The following is a 19,466-nucleotide window of genomic DNA, read 5'->3' on the forward strand; positions in this document are numbered from 1 at the left end:
CTCCAGGCCATGCCCTTGAGCACATGCCATCAGCCTTGGGATGATTTATGATAAGGACATTGCACCAGATCATAACCCCAAGCAACTGAAAAAATAGGAGAAAAGTCAGGATATATCACTTTCAGGAGATGAATACTAAGTAGCTTAGTATTACAGAAGCATTATCCAACAGTAAAGGCCACATTACAAAGGACAATTTAAAAATATAAATGATGGTATCTGTCAAGATTTGTGCATCATTCTGAACTGAAAACCAAAAGCAAATTATGTCAATCTTTTACTAGCTCATGTCCTGGAAAACTTCTTTACCAGATACAAGGATACAAGGTACTTGTGCAAATGTCTTTGAAATTGATAATGTCTGCATATTTTCAAAACCTACTATCAATAAATAAGCCAGAAAATAGAACATGCTTTTATTCTTGCTGGTACAATTTAATGAGTACAATGTACTAAGCACTTAGAAGGGCATATATTTTCATTATATAATCTTCATGACCCATGGTTCAAATTATGTCTTTTAATTAATTGAATAGGTTCATTAAATATACTAATATCATTTGTTGAAAGATCTGTAATATTTTTCAAATATTTTTACTCATATAAGAGGCTGTTGAAGTTAGCAATACTACCAATATTCATAATGTATTTATTTTGAAACCATTTTTAGAGAAAAGAAAGGTAATTTTCTTTTTTTTTTTAGAAAAACATGCCACATTTTAATACAAAATCAACAGATGTAAGAATACATATCAAAGAACTGCAACAAATTGGTCTTTAAAACAAACAAATGAAAAAACAGCACGATAACAGGAAACTTGAAATGCTACACCTCTGGCTGCAAGCTCCAGGCTAATTGGAAATCAACACACACCTCCTTACCGCCCTCCCCCCACACACATACGTACAGCTTCTGTAAGAGAAGGATGAACACACACATATTTGTATATATATATATATAGTCCTAAAAACATGTAACATGGTTTTCCTGCATGTTACTCAGCTCAAAGAAATTCTTGGTCTAAAACTATTTCACACCTAACATTCTACATAGGAAATGTCATAAAACAAATGTTTAGATTTTTCTGGGTGCTGTTAATTGAAAGTATAAAATGTCTTTTGTAATTTTGGGGTAAAATCCACCTACACATAGAAGTTGTTATATAGTGCTTACCATTCAATTGTAACATTTTCCCAGAAAGCTTTACACAGCACTACTTACATTATGAGAGAGGAAAATAAACCTTTCCAATACTTAGACATGGGAGATCTAGAGTACAAAATCTGTAGATGTTTAAGAAATTCTCTTCCCACCGATAAAGTACCCCCTGACTACAGAAAAGCCCCTGCAGTTTCACTGTCATCTATTCAACTACAGCCGTTTCCCAGGGGTCCTGGCACATAAGGTAGGGGTCTCTTCTATTGGACCCTACAGTTCTCGCTGCTCTTGGATTCGAAAGCAGCTGCTGGGCTAGGAACAAGTCGGCTTCGCTTGGCCCTCAGGCCCTCTCTGGGGCTGTCAGGCGAACTTCTCTCTGGAAGGTTATTGACCGAGAGAGAACTTGTGGTGGGTTCTCTAACAACAGCACCTGGATCTGCTGGGCTCTGTCGAGCAACCTTGACCTGGAACACAAACATCTTTGGTTAGAGGTTTCAATCACATTCACATTTCTACAGCAAGAAAAATAAAGCACTTACTTCACCAATTTTTTTTTTATTTTATTGTAGTAACATTTCTATCTATCTATCTTTCTATCTATAAAAACCATAAAATTAGCCATTTTAATGATTTTTAAGGATATTAATTTTGTGGCATTAGTTACATTTACAATGTTGTACTACCATCACCACCATCCATTACCAAAATTTTTCCATCATTCCAAACAGAAACTCTATACCCATGAAATAATAACTCCTCATTTCCCTCTTCTCCCAAAGCCCCTGGTAACCTCTAATCTATCTTCTCTCTCTATGAATTTGCTTACTCTAGATAATTCATATAAGTAGAATCATACAATACTTGTCCTTTTATGTCTGGCTTATTTCATTCAGTATGAAGTCTTCAAAGATCAGAACTTCATTCCTTTTATGACTGAATAATATTCCATTGTAGGCATATGTCACATTTTGTTTACCTATTCACCCATTGAGGGACACTTGGGCTGTTTCAACCTTTTGGGTCTTGTGAATAATGTTGCTACAAATTTGAGTATACAAGTATCTGTTTGCAACCCTACTTTCAATTCTTTGGGGTATATACCTAAGGAGCGGAATTAGTTTTGCTTGGTTTTGAACTTCATATAAATGATATATAGTAAAGTCTTCTCCCGTGGCTTGTCATTTTCCATATGCTTCTGATGTTCACCCAGTTGATATATGGCTTTAGTTTATTCATTTTCATTGCTGTGAAATTCCATTGTTTGAATATACCACATTTTATTTTATCCAATTTCCTGGAAAAGGACATCTGGGTCATTTCCAGGTTTTTTGTTTTTGTTTTGTTTTGTTTTTGCCATTACAAACAATGCTACAAAGAAAACTGTTTTCCATAGCAGCTGCACCATTTTTATTCCCATCAACAATACACGAGGGTTCCAATTTTCCCCACAATCTTGCCAATACTTGTTATTTTCCTTTTTGTTTTTAAAGAATAGCCATCCTAGTGGGTGTGAAATGGTATCTCATTGGGGTTTTGATTTGTATTTGCCCACAAGGCTAATGATGTCGAGCCTCTTTTCGTGTGCTTATTGGCCATTTGTCTATCTTTTTTGGAGAAATGTCTATTCAAGTCCTTTGCACATGTTTTAAGTTCTTTTTCTCTGGAGTTGTACAGTTTTAATAATTCTTCTTCCCTGAGAACAGGCCCCATCTAACAGAGAAGCTTGGAGGATGTCAAGGACCCTCCCTCACCAGTCATCTGACAACCTTCCATGAACCTCTGAAGGCCAGAGACTCTCTCCCAAGGCAAGCATGACATTTCAGATCGGAAGGTTATCAGTCTCCTTTAGGGCAAAGGCCATGTCTTATTTATCTGTGCATTCCTAGTAAATGTTCTATAAATTCTGAGAACTGACTATTCTAAATTTTTTTGCAAGTCAGAGCCCAAACCTGCCTCCATTTGTCCTAATTGAGCCACTGCTATCATTCAAAATGAGTATAATCCAAATGGATAATACCACTTACCTTCATAGGGCAGAAGCTTTATTTACAATATTTTAAAAACCTGGGGCTTGTTCCTCATATAAATACTTTTAATCATTCTCTTTATATTGTTATTGTTTTGTTTCCATATTGGATCCAGATTACAGCAGAGGGCAGCTATCTACCAATGAAAGCCCAGAAAAACACAAATTGCCTTGCTGATGTCCTGCCTTTTTTAGTGAAAGAGGCTTCTCAGAAAATGTGAGAATTTAAGAAGTAGGTGAGAGAGTGGGGTGGCCGGCAGAGCCAAGATTTTTTGAGGTTTACAAAGTAATGAAGAATGATATGGGGTCAGAAAAAAAGAAAGGGGAACAACTGTAGAAAAGCTTCTCTTAACCAGAGTTAAAGGCAATGGTGGAAGATTCAAGTAAGGAGATCTTTCAAAGAAACAAGGAAGGGCTCTTAACAAGAGTCGATACACGTCCAGTACAGATGCTGAGAAATAACTACATGACAGATCATTCACTCCCTAAGCAAGTGACTTCCAGGGACCTCTTTCCGAAGTAGTAAGAAGAAAGAATGGAAATCATTTTTCCACTTATATTCATTCCATAGGAAGTATGTGGTTTTAAAAGGCAGTTTAAATACTTTTCATTACAGAAAAACAGTGAATCTGGCCAACAGATTAAATTACTAAAACGCTTCCCTGTACATCAAATCAGATTATGTGCAGGACACTCAAAAAGAGCAGCCCTTGAAGGATTAGGACGTAATGGAAAATTACCACCCATGTGAAGTTGAAGGGGAAAAAAAAAAGAATTTTACTGGTACTGACTGTTTAGTTTTGTTTTCTTTTTTTTTCTTTTTCTCTTTCTTTTTTTTTTTTTCTTCTTTTCTTTTTTTCATAGAAATAGTGATACCAAGGATAGGCCTTTCCCATGAACCTATCAGATGTAGAAGTGCCAAATTTTTAGGTTCACTGTAAGAAAAACGCTATCATTGGGGGAAAAGAAAATTTGAGCCAGTAAAACTTTTTTTTAATCCCAATTTAATGCTTCTCATCTCTAGATTCATCTTCTCTGACGCTGAATTGAGGAAATTATAGATCGCAGTTTTAAACTGTGGATTTGATCCCCATGATGGTTAGTTAGCCTCAGACTGCTTGATGACCAGAGGAGTTCAAATTGCCCAAGTATTTAAACAATGAAGGCAGTGCATCCACACCCTAATTCTCTTACAAATGGATGTCTGAGGTCACAGTGGGAAAAGGACAGTATGTGGACAGGTCAGTGAAAATGAACTTCACTAACAGAAAGAACACCAGGCCCCCAACTCAACTGCTGACTTTGGTTGCATAATCCATGAGGAGATTTACAACTTAGTGACCAGTCAGTCCTCTGTTCCTCTGGCACTAACTGCCAAACCCCAGTTCAGGAGATCTAGTTCTACACTCATTCACTGACTCCCTTGGTCCCCAGCAAACAACAAGCTCCTGGGCATATTTATCCCAGAGACATAGTAGATAGAGAATGACCCTTACCTAACCTGCTAAATGACTGATAAAAACTCAGCCAATCACTTCAAGGGAAAGTTCATGATCTTGAATATCTCAGCAGTTGCTTTAGGAAACAATACCTTGTTCTAAATTTTTAAAACTAAATGATGAGATATGCTTAACAGATGAGGCAAGCACTTTCCAGGGCAACTCAGAAAATGCTGAATTAAATCAAAAATCCCTGGGCTAGATTTTGAAGAGCTTTAATCTAATCATGAAGTCTCCTAAACATGCTCTCAAGAGGACAACCCCCCTCCCCTTTCATTTGCACCACTGTACAAAACTGCTCAGCAATTTATAACTGTTGATGCCTACTGAACGGCCTGTAGCTAATGCACTGAACACAAATCTACAGGAAACCATGGTTACTATTCCATACTCAACAGACTCACAAGCAGTGTGGAGAGCAGGCCCCCTAGTGTGCAAAGTTCTTTTTCCTAGATAATAAGTCTGAACAACACATGCAAACAGCTTTCATCATCAATTCCTCATAAAAGAAGCAAAAATGACCCATGTGGTGATTTCATAAATGATTTTCTAATATGCCTTTAAGCATCTATTCATAAAGCTACTGCAGGGTAAGATGTTACCCACATTAACAACTCCACTCATTCAACAAATATTTGTTGGATGTCAGACATTGCATCAGACACTGAGGACACACGTAAACAATGGCCATATTTGGTAACCTCACAGAATTCATACTGAAAATTGAATGACATATTTAAGCAATAATTATAGTAAAGTGAACTGTCTTATGATAGTGGAAGTACAGGGAACTACCTATGAGTGGTGGGTTGCTATTTTAAAAGAGTCAATCAAATAATTTATTGGCTCCAAGTCACCTATCTAAGGAAATGGCACAAGCTACACCAGAACCTGAACCTGACTCCTATTTAGCAGTGCAGTGGATATCCTGCAGTTAACAATTTTGGTCAAGCTTTGTAACTTTGCCCTTTATGGACAACTAGTGGCTTTAAGGGGAAGTGGCTGTTCCTATGGTCATGGAAAGTCAGGATCTATATACTCTTCAATGTCCTTTTTTGCCAAATTCCAAAAGTTGATCCCAGTGTGTGTGTGTGTGTGAGGAACAGACAGGCAGACTGTGTTTGTGTGTGTGTGTGTATTCGGTGGTGGTAGCAAAGGAGGATTTGTACAAAATGATGGAAGATTTCTAATACAAATAATAGATGGGCCCATTTCAATGAGTGGAAGAAAATCTCAGATCTCTCTTCCTCACCCCGAATTAATAACATTCTTATTATAATGTGTATTATGAACAAATTTAATACTGGGTTTATATCTTACTCCTTATTCCTTACTGCTTATAGCTCTTACACATCCAAAAAACTAATTAATTTGCAATTCCATTATTATTTTGAGGCAGCTAAATACCAATGCTTTTGTATTTTGATATCCAGAATAGTAATAAGGCACATGCCTGTTCCCTTAAGAATTATTACATTACACAAACGGGGGTTACTACAATTTCAAAGCTTTGTTTCCTGGTTCAAGATAATCAGATTACATACCAGATCAAACTCTTGACAAGTGAGCAATTAAAGTAAAAATACAAAATTTTAAAAATTCCTGAAGCTATTCCACCAACTCCCAAAAATATTCCTGTTTGAGAAACACTAGTCCAGTGAAATGAGCAAGATTGTGAAACTGAAAGAGTAGGAATTGAGGCTAGGAGAGGTCTATCTTTATGAGTCCTCTCTTTCTTCAGCCTTCTATAATGTCACTTACTGTGAGTTCAGTAAAATGAAAATAAAATGTGAGAGTTAAATAAAATGCATAGACTTTTGCACACATAAATGGTAGCTGTTGGTATGGATTATAGTAATAGGAGTAAAGATCTGTTAAGCAAATGCTCTCTTTACTTGAAGTATCATTTACTGAGCTATTTGCAAGGCACATACAGGTGACTAAGATCCTAGCCTTGTCCTCAACAATCAAAACAGAGAAATCCATAAACATAAACAGCATTCTTTTCTTTATACATCTACTAAAACATGGGTTTTTTTGTGGAAAGTAAAAGATTAATAAAAAGAAAGAATAAGCAGCTGAGGCAGACGGATGAGAGGGCAAAGTGTGAAACAAGCAATTACTAATGCCTGTGGCCAAAAGGAAAATGACCGCTTCAAATCCGTCCATAGTAATGCTTGAAATTTTCTTACAAATCTTTTGAGTTTTGATATAACAATGCCATTTCCAATCAAACTATTTATAAGTGGCCTATTCGGTCAAGGACAAGATTGTGCAGCAGGATAATGTAATGTTTATCTTCAGATTTGCTTACTACTCTTATCACTACTGACTTATTTATACCACACTGAGAAGGTCAGACTTTAAAGACTTATGAGATCCTGAGTCAGAGGGTGCCCTATCAAATCCTTGCTCAGATAACATTGTAATTTCCTGGATTTCAAACAGTAGATAAACTGTCACAGTAGTTTACCTTTTGTGATCTGCTGCCACCAGCTGTTGGTTTGGAGGTCTCAGCAACATTTTCTTTGTTGAGAATTAGGGGCGACAGTGCTAACTTCTGGGCAGCAAGGCGGGGGCTGGTTCTGGTGGCCATGGTTGTTCTCCGCAGGACATATGGGCTTGTCTTTCCTGTTGGGATATCAGCAAATCCTACGGGCAAAAAGTTTACTGTCAACACTGCTAGACTCCAAGAGAGAGATCAGTCCAATTCTACCTGCATTTGAAATGATACTCATCAGATAAAGTTTTAAGAAAGATAAAGGTAACCATAAAACACTTTATCCTAGCAAGAGTGGCCAATGGATTGTCACAATCACCCTAGGAGTCATCAAATTGAATAAAAAACTAACAGGTTTTCTTCTATTAGACATATAAGGACCCACCATAGGAAAGGCAGAAGGAGAACATTAACAAAAACATTGTTTTCTGCTTCCTCTTCTATGTGCATGATTTACCTTGCATTTTCCTAAGATCTGAAGAACAACAGCAGGCCTTACAGTTAAATTTTGAGTTGGAGAAAGAGGAAAAAATGGAAAGAAAAAAATATTTAAAAGGCCAGTCTTTGTATAAAGGTAGAAAATGTAAAATAGCAAGAGCTACTTCAAGCGGCTTTTCCCGCCAGTTTAGACCACCCTCATTTAGAGACTAGTTTGGAAGAGAATGGCTTTGCTCAGAATGATTTCACTCTCTGTTCACATTGTCTCCTCCCATAAAGGGAACTGGCCTTATTTCTGAGGACGAAGAGGGGAAAGTCAATCCCAGGGACACGTGAAGACAGCATATCACACGGACTCCAGAGAGGCATTAATGGCTAAGTAAAGCAGCATTTTGTTTTGTTTATTAACTACAAATAAAAATCAGCAAAGAAAAAGGGAGAGCTAGCAATTTGGAAGAAGAGCTAACAATTTATTCACAATAGTGCTTCTCAAACATCTAAAGAACCAAAGAACTAGTAAAGAACAAGTTTAGATTTTTTTGTAATTTCCAATCTGTTGTGGAATGATACTTTTGTATAATATAATAAGAAGAAATCAATAGAAAAAATGATTATGGACTTCAATGTCTCAACAGTATCAAACTGCTGTGAAAATATCTAAGCTCTTACTCTCAATTTCTATACTTCTTTTGTCACGGACCAGTAACGAACAGTTCGACACTAGCACTCACCCATGGGTCAGACTTCAAGTACTGGGCTAAAAAAAAAAAGAAAAAGTGGTAAATGGCTCCAGGGAGGGAGCCAGCATTCTCTGTCCCCTCTTCCAGCTCACATACTATCTTAATGCCTGACGAAAGGCAGGAAAGCTGTAAGGGTGGCCTTGACTTGGGGATTTTTTAGCACAGAAATACCATGTTTTTGACAGTCATTTTCCAAATCTACCAGCTCTTTGTGATGCAAGTAATTAAATCCTAGTCACTCTTATGACAGAAAGGAAAAAAAAAAAAAATATATATATATATATATCCGGATATCTTACCAATTTAAAAGGGGACTATTGTTTCAACAGTCAATTAGTACTGTTGTACAATAACCTAGAAAATAAATGCTCTGCTTCTTTGTATGTGAATGAACTTTACATTCTGGACTTTCAAAAGAGCACAAATAATTTTGCTTTTAAACTATACATACCTTTCTTCACAACTTCTGGGAGACCCTCTGGCTGAAACTCAATGTCTTCGGCATCCTCTGCAGGGTGATAACCACTTTTGACCACTTTTCTACTCTTTTTAGAAATTGTCTCTGGTGTAGAAGGCGTTGATCCTCCATCACTCCCCTGAATGCCACTGGACCTTTGCCTCTTGCCTGAAACTTTATTTTGGCCAGTGGATAACTTCTTTTCAATCACAGAAGGGACTGGAGATGGTCCTGGAACAACTGACTTTGGTGAAGGAGAACTTTGAAGATTATGTTTAGATTGTCGAGAACTCAGACAAGCAACTTGTATTTCTAACATCTCTTTAGTTTTCTCTAATTTCTCATGGCTTATAAGCAGGGAACAGTATTTATCCAAGTATTCATCTGCCTCCTTGGCTTTTTCTTCAAGAATTTCTTTCAGTTCTTTCATTTCAGTCATTAATTCATCTACATTAGCATCCACAATGGTACCTATCGAAAAAAGTGAGACATCATAGGTAAGTAACTTGATGCTTCTCCAGTTAACATGGGGCATCATAAAGCAGATAATCTTAGCTCTGTTCTTTGGCATCTCTGGTGAAGAAGGGGAGGAAGGTATCATAGCTGTATGTGTTCTTACAGTTGAAACGACTCTTGCTTGACAGGTATCATATAGCAAGGTACATATACCAAGATTGATTACCCAACTTTTATTGAAATAGCTTAAATAAATAAAATCAAACAAAATCCCAAACTCATATTTCAATCAACCCATCAAACTTTCTTCTAGATTCACTCATATAAGATCAAAAGAATTAATTGATCCTATTTTCCCTTGTCCATTCTTTGTACTCTAAGTGAAGACTACGAAGTCTCTATTGTAATGGCTTTGGAAGACAGGAGGAGACTAGTCATAAAGCTAAATCCAAACAAACTGTGAAAACCATCTGGAGGCTAATGGGGGTTCTGATGGACAAGGGCCTGAGGGAACACTATAAAAGGTGGACTCTTGGTCAACTGGTAGCTGTCATGGCTTCATTAGATCAACTAGAAAGAATCCCTTCAAACCCCAATTGATCCTGAGCTGTTTTCCCAACAGGAAACACTGTTGGCCCACCCTGCCAAGCCATGGTTCCATGGGAGCCACTCATACTAAGCTTGCCATCACCTACCGGCACAGGAAGAGCAGTCCACTCTGGGGGCAGAAACGGAGGAAAGTGACAAGGGGAGTTGTCATTTCTTCTCTTTTATATTTTGCTTGTACATCCAAAAATATAGCCTCCATCCCTTACCTATAGTTGACCCATGAGGATGGGCCAAGGAGAACCAGAATCGGCTGTCTATAAATTACCTAGGCCAACTCAGATGCCAGTCTGCTTCTAACACAGACTACTTAAATGGTACATCTACATGACAAACTTCTTGGAATGACTCATTACTAAAAAGTACCACCAGTTTTTTTATGTATTATAGAGAACAGAAGATGCCATAATTCTTTTTTCAAAATGCAGGCTTCGTTCTGAATCCTATATTGATCTCAAGCTGAGCACAAAATTCAGAAATTGGAAGATGGATATCTGCTGAAAATCAGTACTCAGTAATTTAACAGAGCACAAAAAACATTTCTTATCCACGAAACCATACTTGTATTATTTCACTATTGGAAAACAATTTTGCTGATTGTTCTGCTGCCTACCACTCCCCACTCCTTGTTAACGCTCACCTGATTTTAACTTCTCCTGTGCAGCTTCAAGATGAGATAGCTCTTTCTGCAAGGTTTCCTTTTCTTCTTCCAGCTGTTTACAGGATTTTATCAACAACTTTATTTTCCCCTGGGCTCGTTCATTTTCCTTCTTCAACCGATTGGCATAGTTTAGACTGTCCATCTATGAAACAAAATTAATTCCATTTAGAACCTTGAATTTCTTTTTATAAGCATATGGGAAAATAATTTTGAAATATAATTAATAGTTATATCGTCAGTTTAAGAATTTTTATATTCAGAACAAAGATGCATAAAAATTCACCCTCTCTACTCCACCTTGGTTTCCCAAGCCTCTCCCCAAAAATAATGTTTTTGTCACTCCCTTACTTAGTATCAACACTCATAAATCACAGTTCCTAAGATAATGTACTATTAGTATCCACCATGTCTGTGTTTATCAAATGGGAATCACACCTGGGGTGGGGAGTATAGGTGGGGATTCCCTGGACATATTCTTAGTGGGTCAAAAATTCTCAGTGAGAGACTTGTTTTCCCATTTGTAATCTTGTCTGTGAAATGATTTTAATACCTAAGATGGCTTTCATTTTATAGTCACACACCAATCAATCAAGCCAGACTTTGGAATTGCCCAGCAAATGATTATCTATGGCTGGAGAGGCCTACCCTAATCTGCTATGTATCTCAATCTTCATATCCATCTTGACAAGTCTTTAACATCCTCTAGCTTGAGAGAATTCACTAAGCAATGGGTAAAGTTTATTCAAGCTATAAAGGACTGTGGACCATTTACTGATATTAAAAAAATAACTCAGCAGAGAACTGATGAATGATATTTTGACTACAAAAATTTTTCATAAAACTAAAATGAAAGCACATAATTCTATACCATTAAAACCACTATTATCTGTATGAAGCATCATAAGTCATGAAGTAATAAGGAGTGCATATACCTTGGTTTTCTTCAATTCTTCTAAAATCTGGTTGGTAGCTTTCAAAGAATTATTGAGTTCCTCTTTACTGGACTTTAAGAGGTCTACCTCCAACTTCTGTGAGCTAAGATATTCTTCTTTAGAAGCCAATTTCTCTTGACATGTCTGGATTTCCATTTCATGCTAGGGCAGAAAAATGTTACTTTAACTAGGAGACTCAGCTAAAAAAAAATGGTAAGGAAAACAAAACAAAAACCCTGCTGTTCCAAGGACCATTTCAGAGTCTTAGCAACTTTCCTACTATGCTACTATTATACTACTATTCAAATCATAAATTAAGAGGTGTTCAGGTAACTGGGGTAGACAGTGAAGTTAATACGATGTGACCCTTAGTAAGATCAAATAACATAACAACAATTCAGAATACTGATCTTCTTGCAAAACATGCTTTATTACCATGGTCCACACACTTCTCCTCCGGCTCCCTCAGTAGCCAAACCCTGTATCTGACCTGTTTGTTTGCATCCAGAAGCAAAGTCTGGTGCTTCTTTTCAGCTTCCTGAAGTCGCAGCTGATACTCAGCTATTTCTTCTCTTAATTTCCCTTCCTTTTCCATTTGATCTTTGTGTAAGCAATCCAAACTCGTCTTCAATTCACTATTTTCTAACATGAGCTCCTTCAATTGAACCTAAACAGAAAAGTAATAAAATCATGGGAAAATAATTAAGAACCTAGATGTATATCTCAAAGGACTCATTGAATACTGAGGGAAATACATAGTTTACTGACAAAACAAAATCTCTATGTGTAGTGCTATAATCCTTAGAATTGTATACACTTTAAATTTTTACTTCTTCTCCAGTGACACTTTTCTCTGCTCCAGCCCAACCATCCTCAAAGTCACATTCACAGAAGACTCAGAGAACCCCTGAAATCTTGATTTCAACTAAACCACTCTGGGACCATACCCTCCTATATTTCCAAGCTCACTAAAAGTACCCCCATTGCAGTAATTCCTTGACCTCATCAATACCACCACCACCTGCACATCAGTCCCCTCCAGATTTGTATTTTCTTCCTTGACCAACTTAGATTCCATGCTATATTGCTCTAAGAATTTCCTCCCAAATGCCCTCAAACTCTTGCTCCTCTCTCCCTTTATAGTGCAGGGCTGGCAAAACCACAAGGGATGCATCTGTCTCTCCATGCCTGACACCCCAAATAGCTCTTTCTGGGGGAAACTCACAGAAACCTCTGAAGGTCACTCAGTACTGCATAGCAGCCTCATTATATTTCTCTTTCCTTTCCCATTCTTGAGATGACTATTTCTTGGTTATTCTTGTCTCGAATCCCCAACAACTCTCCAACGAACATACAAGTTTCATTCACTCAGAAAAGAGAAGCCATTGTCTGGGAGCTCACTCATTTCCCCACAACCAAATCCATGAACCTATCCACAACTGCCCCATCTTTTCTTTCCTTCTTGATACTTCTCTCTCAATATATATCAAGGCCAGTCCTTTGTTTTGTGCTCTGGACCCCAATGTCCCCCTCTTTCTCCTTCTCAAGGCTCTGATCCTTGAGTCACTTGGCTTTCTCTCCTCCATCGTTAAGCCCTACCTCTCTACTGGATCATTCCTGCCAACATAGCAATGTGTCATATTCTATAAAACCTCTAAAACCCCTCCCATCGTCTCAGGTATTGCTCCACTTCTGGGCTCCCCTTCATGGTCAAACTTCATCATAGCCTCCATGTCACTAACTCCAAGGAACACTTTTCAGTCCACATCTCACTCAACCTCTAAAAAGTGTTTGATGCTACTGACCACTCCTTCCTGCTTGAGACAGCCTCCACTCTTGACTTCTAGAAAATCACACTCTCCTGGTTTGCCTCATCAAGTCTTCCAGTTTTTTTTGCTGGCCCCTCCTTGTCCATCTCACCTCACATGCTGGAGAGCCTCTGGGCTATGCCCAGAGCCACCTTCTCTTCTCTACCTGTATATTCTCCCCTCCCCATAATTTAAAACACTATCTATATGCTGAAAGAACCAAATTGAATATTTCCTTCCTAAGCCTCTGCTCTCAACCCCAGGTTTATGTATTCAGTATCACTTTAGGTTTTATTATAATTCTTTACCGTGGCACTCCTGCCTCTCCAATCTTTATTCATGTCATTTTCCCTCCAGCTCCAGTCACAATGGCTTCCTTTCAGTTTCTGAAAAAGACTTTTACCATGTAGCTCTCTAGACTTGGAAGGGTCCTTCCTCAGCACTATTCTTTGTGCTATAGCTTAGCCCTCATCCTGCAGGTGGCATACTCTAGCTGCCCCATTGAGATTAGATTGTTCCCTACCCCCCACATAACCTGCTCCCCAATTATTCTTCATTGAGGAAACCTATTTGTTTCCTTTATACCACATACCAGTTTATGACTATTTCATACATTCCCCTTTTAATTATTTATTGTGTGTCTACATTGCAAGATCTATGAGTGCAGGAACCGTAGCTATCTTGTTCAACATTCTATCCCCTGAGCACAGTAGTGTTTATTATTTATAGAAAGAATAAATGAATAAATAAAGTCATTGCAAACTAACACATTCATATGTATGTAACTGAGGTTGAACATCTAACTTTTTCTCTACTAGAGTCTATAAATGATACACAAATAATGATATACTTAGGGATAGTCCCAAATCTTTCAGTACCAAGGGAGATTTCAGATGATGCACTACTCAAATATCATTCACAGAAACTCCTTCCTATGTGACATTGTCAGAAAATTCCATTAAGTCGATTACTGAGATTAAAGGCAAAACTTCCTCCATTTTAACTAGATTAAATATTGTATTTAAAGAATAGTACAAATCTTCCTGATTCCTCATACAGGGTATTATATTATTGTTATTATTATAACAATAAATAAGAATGCTAGTATTTCAACTGTGGGTGACTATTCAGGATCACAATCATGACGATCTTTCCTTTTTCTGTCTTTTTCTAAGTGAAACTTAGGGACTAAGGTGCCAGAGGGCTGTAAAGATATAGGAATGTTTAACCATTTAAACAGGTTTGGCAAATGGGTTTCATTTCATCTGCCAGCTCTGCCTAAATGATAGGTGACTAAGGCCCAAAGTTAAGAGGTTCTGGAGAAAGGTCATGAATTAGCCATGGCTTCTATCAAAACCACAGCCCAAATGCCATAGAATTACCACATGAATCCTGTTCTAAAGTAGCACCCCCAAACTGCTCTAACTTTACATTTTACTGTGACTTCCCTTCTATCTCTTATTTTGTTCTTAGCAACTGTCAGTCCATCTGTCTCTAACAGCATTCTGGCTTATAATCTGTGGCAGGCTAGGAAAGCAGATATACCTGTTGAAACTGCATGAAATCAATTTCTAATGTGAGTTAATATAGTACAAGGGTTCTTTTCTATGAAAAATTTAAAATAATAATAATAATAATAAAGACTTCATGTATTTTCATGTGTTCAGAGGCTTCTCATGACTTCTTCTAAGACCATAACAGTGCTGGATGTCTGAGAATACTGTGACTCTTAACATGACAAAAACTCAGGCTATTTTCTTTCAAAAGCTAAAGAAACATTATAGGTCTTACAAAACAACAACAAACAAACAAGGAGAACACACAATAAATTATCGGTGTAACAGATCTGTCATTGAGAAACTTACTTTGCTGCTCTTTGCTTCTTCCAACACTGAGTTTAATTCTTCAATTAGCCTATTTTTTTCTCCACTAAATTCTTCTTTCAACTCTGTCATTTTTTGTTCCAACTCATGTATTTCCCGCTGCAGCTCAGTTTCCTTCACAGTCATTGTGTTTACCTGAAATTTAATCTTGCATTAGGATTTGCTTATGGTTGATTGTTTGAATCAAATTAATCATTCAGGTACAAAATATTCATGACATTTATTTTAGCCTTGAAAAATAAAATCACGTCTGGATAATCCTTACTTTACTAATCCACTCAACTAATATTCTCAAAACCTACTAGTAAGCTTACCATTTCTCCTCAGGAAAGGTTTATTAGACAACAGCAATAAAGGAATGACAAGGAAAGATAATAGTACTAAATCTTGAAATCCTTCATGAAGTTATTTTATATTGAACATCAGAGAATACTGTATGAGGCAGCTTAAGATTTTTATGTGTTCTGAGATCTCTGTTAATTCCCCATGGCCCTACTAATGTGCAAGAAACATAGCTATGATTAGCTAAAACTAGTTAAAGCTCTATTGATTGCATTTGTCCCCTGAAGTCGAAACAGCCTGGTATAGATTGTCTAATCATCTCTACAGTCACTACCATCTCTTGCAAGCTGTACATAAACCTGAAATTCTTGGAAGATACAGAGTTATGATCAACAGCATTTTCTGGGCACTGTCTTTTTCTTTTAATATTTCTTCGGCAAAAATTTAATTTGTAGATGTTCACTTTAATAATTGAGCCTCTGGATTGCAGATCTTGCCTTTAATCATCGGCTAACAAAATAGGAGATTGCACAAAAAGAAGGTACAAAAAGAGGGGCAGAGAGCAAGAAATCCCCAGGATATACCCTGGAAGCCAGGAGCATCTTGTTGATAACAATTATATCAGTATCTTTAATAATTATTTTTCCTAAAGGCAGAACAAAAAGGGGAGGGGGGGCGGGGGGGCAGCAACAGAGGGTTCTGATTCTGACCAAAGGGTTCCTGCACTTTCTCATCCTAACTAGTGTCTGTCATACTCTCTATTACAGTAGTTCTCAATTGGATATGAAGATACTACCATTACAATCTATTGTTAGCAAAGGAAATATAATTAGAACTTGGAACTGCGCATAGCCCAAAGTCTCTCCTATGTCAAGGTGTCACATTAAAAATCTGGGCCAATCCACAGGAGAGTCCCATGTAACCATGTATCACAGCAGAGAAAGTCACTGTTGCTGGAGCACACTCAGTGCCCCAACAGTTGAAGTTCCCACAAATGTCAAGCCTATACAAAGTTTGGTACAATAAAGCAAAACTGACTAAAAGGAAACATACTTGACAAAGTGGTTTTCCCTCCCTCATGACTACATATTTAAATGTAAATAGGTCAAGCCACTTACTTTTTCAACAAAGGAAGTTTTTTCCATTTTGGTCAATTCAAGCTCATTCTCTATATCCTTGTAAGAACTCTGCAGCACTTCTAAGGTACCCTGCAGAGTGTCATTTTTGGATTGCAGCACTTGGATCTTCTGCTCCAATTCCACTGTCAGATTTCCCAGTTCTGTTTTTTGCTTCTTCAAAAGTTGCTGCTCTCCTTCCACTTGGGACAGTTTAGAGGTGAGCTGCTCTTGGTCCTGAATTTGATTTTTTAGTATACCGATTTCTTCATCCTTCTTCTCTAGTTTCTGTTTGCCATCCTCTACGTCCTGAATGAGGCCATCCACAGAGGACTGCAAAATCATATAATTGTTTTTGGCTTCTCCAAGCCCTTGTAGTAACTGAGCCCTCTCTTGTTCAAGATAGTCTACATGACTGCTCAGATTCTGTTCTTTAGACTTATATGTCTTTTGGTCAATACACAAAGCTGCTACTTTCTCATTCAGCTCTTTTAATTGTGTCTGAAGCAACTCCACTGCAATTTTAGATTCTTCTTTCACCTGTACTTTTTCTTGCTCTTTGTCTTGCAGTAGACTTTCAAGTGAAGAATTTAATGTTTCTAATTCAGATATTCGTCCTTGCTCTTTTTGTAATTCTTTTGTCAGATTTTCTTTTTCTGACCTTATAGTGACAAGGTCTAATTCCAAATCTCTCAGGTTTTGGGCCAGCTCTTCCGTTTTTATTTTGAGGGTCTCTACCTCTGCTTTGGAATTCTCAGCATTAAGTATTACAAGCTGTTGGTGTTTTCCTGATATCTCTAGTTCTCTTTCAAGGTTCTCAACTCTATCCTTAAGCAAGTCTGCATTTTGCTCACTTTCCTTCAGTTTGTCTAAGAAATGGAGCTGCTTCTTTTCATCTGCTTCCATGTAGACTTTCAGCTTTTCAATACGATTTCTCAGCTGACACACTTCTTCAGCTGGTGAGTCCAGACTCTGTGCTTTGGCTGAACAGTTCTCTTGGTCATCACACAAGGCTGCTACTTCCTTATTTAGCTCCTTCAATTGTGTTTGAAACAACTCCACTGCAGTCAGAAATTCTTCTTTTATCTGTAATTTCTCTTGCTCTTTTTCTTCTAGTAGACCTTTAAATAAAGAGAGTGATGTTTCTAATTCAGACACTTGACCTTGTTTTTCTTCTAGTTGTTTTGTCAGACTTTCTTCTTTAGACTTTACCGTGTCAAGGTCTAAGTCTAAAACTTTCAGGCTCTGGGCCATCTCTTCTAGCTTTACTTTTAGAGTCTCTACCTCTGCTTTGGAATTCTCAGCATCAAGAATCACAAGTTCTTGGTTTTCTTCTGACATCTGCAATTCCCTTTCAAGGTTCTCAACTTTATCCTTAAGCAAATCAGTTTTATGTTCACTTTTCTTTAGTTTTTGTGAGACATAGAGATGCTTCTTTTCATCAGCCTCAATGCGGACTTTTAGCTTCTCGATGCCATTTCTTAGCTGATGCACTTCCTCTTGTGTTGAGCTCAGTCTCCCTACAATCTCACCTTTCTCCATTAATGCAACCTCCAAGGCTTTGGAGAGGTTTAGCTTTTCATGTTCTGATTCACTCAATTTGGACTGCAGGCTTTCTGATTCCCTTACGAGCAAGTCTTTCTCTTTACTCAATTTTCCAATTTGGTTTTCCAGTTCAGCTTTAACCAGAGACAGTTCCTGTGAATCTCTTTCCAAATGCTGCAGCTGCTCCTGGAGATCCGCTTTATCTTTTAACAGCTCGCTTGTATCAGAAGACAAAGTCTGAAGGAGATCTGTTTTCTCCTTTACCTTAGCTTCCACCACTTGAATGTGATGGAGACAGTGACCTTCATTAGATTCAAACTCTTGTATTTTTTCCTTCATCTTTTCAGACATCTGATCCAATTCTTTGTTTTCTTTTGACATCGTATCTAATTCTTCATGAAGCTGGTTTCTCTCAGTTGTGACCACAGAGAGTTCTTCTTCCAGGCATGTTATAACTTTCTGCTTATTTTCATTGTCTTTCTCTAAATTTATCTTTTCTGATTGAACTATCTCCAATTTCGCTTCCATGGACAGGGCGTGATGCTCAAAGCTTGCTTTCTCGGACTTGGTTCTCTTCAGCTCATTTTCCACATCAAGAAATTTCTCTTTCCAGTTGTCATTCATCTTGGCTACATCATCTTCAATAACTTCATCTGACAATTTATCTGTACCTAATGCTAAATTAGAACTGAGGCCTTCCAAAGTTTTTATTCTCTGGTATAACTCCTGGTTATCACAAGAGAAGGAATCCAATTTTTTACTTAACTCCGATTTTTCTTTCTTAAGACCTTCAACTATTTTTTCCAATTCTATGCATGCTTCCATCTTGGTGGTTAGTTGTACTTTCTGTAAATCAAGTTTTGAGTCCAACTCTTTTATTTCATTTAGCAAACTTTCAACCTTTTTGTCATGTTCCTCTATGATGTGAAGCAATCGCAAATTCTCATCTGATGTCTCTTTTACCTGCAGTTGGAGATTCTGAATGGTTACCTGATTCTGCAGAAAATCCATAGGTACCAAGGTATTAGGACCAGAAAATGACAAATCAGAAATGCATTCTGAACAGTCCTGGGTTTTGTCTTCCAGTAGAGTTTCACAATTGGTTTCCAAAGACTGCTCCTTAGGCCATTCTCCTAAAAGTGCACCAGTCTCAGGTATTTTCTCAGTCTCTTGACTCAAGTCCTGCTGAACAGCTTGTCCACAAATCTGATGAATGTCATGCTTTGATGTTCTTTCATTAGGCGTTTTTAGAGTATATCTTTCTGATTGTTGAACATCACAGCTATCATTTCCACCCCGAATAGCCTGTAATTGTAACATATAACAAGAATGCAAGTCATTTTTCAAGAAATAAGATAG

The 19,466-nt window shown here is 37.6% G+C and overlaps 1 protein-coding gene across 2 annotated transcripts in view; it reads right to left on the reverse strand.

The window, feature by feature from the left end:
• Positions 1-496: 496 nt before the first annotated feature.
• CENPF (centromere protein F) overlaps positions 497-19,466 on the reverse strand; it is an 80,804-nt gene continuing 61,834 nt past the window's right edge. For both annotated transcript variants that reach the window (XM_037823881.1, XM_037823873.1), the window contains exons 13-20: positions 16,566-19,412; positions 15,148-15,300; positions 11,965-12,141; positions 11,475-11,636; positions 10,522-10,684; positions 8,814-9,290; positions 7,158-7,336; positions 497-1,623 (exon numbers count right to left, since the gene is read on the reverse strand). In XM_037823881.1, coding sequence (XP_037679809.1) covers positions 1,420-1,623; positions 7,158-7,336; positions 8,814-9,290; positions 10,522-10,684; positions 11,475-11,636; positions 11,965-12,141; positions 15,148-15,300; positions 16,566-19,412 — 4,362 coding nt within the window. In that variant the 3' untranslated portion in view covers positions 497-1,419. The remainder of the gene's footprint in view (positions 1,624-7,157; positions 7,337-8,813; positions 9,291-10,521; positions 10,685-11,474; positions 11,637-11,964; positions 12,142-15,147; positions 15,301-16,565; positions 19,413-19,466) is intronic.

This window comes from Choloepus didactylus, chromosome 2 (genome assembly GCF_015220235.1).
Source record: "Choloepus didactylus isolate mChoDid1 chromosome 2, mChoDid1.pri, whole genome shotgun sequence".
In the NCBI taxonomy this organism is placed as follows: domain Eukaryota; kingdom Metazoa; phylum Chordata; class Mammalia; order Pilosa; family Megalonychidae; genus Choloepus; species Choloepus didactylus.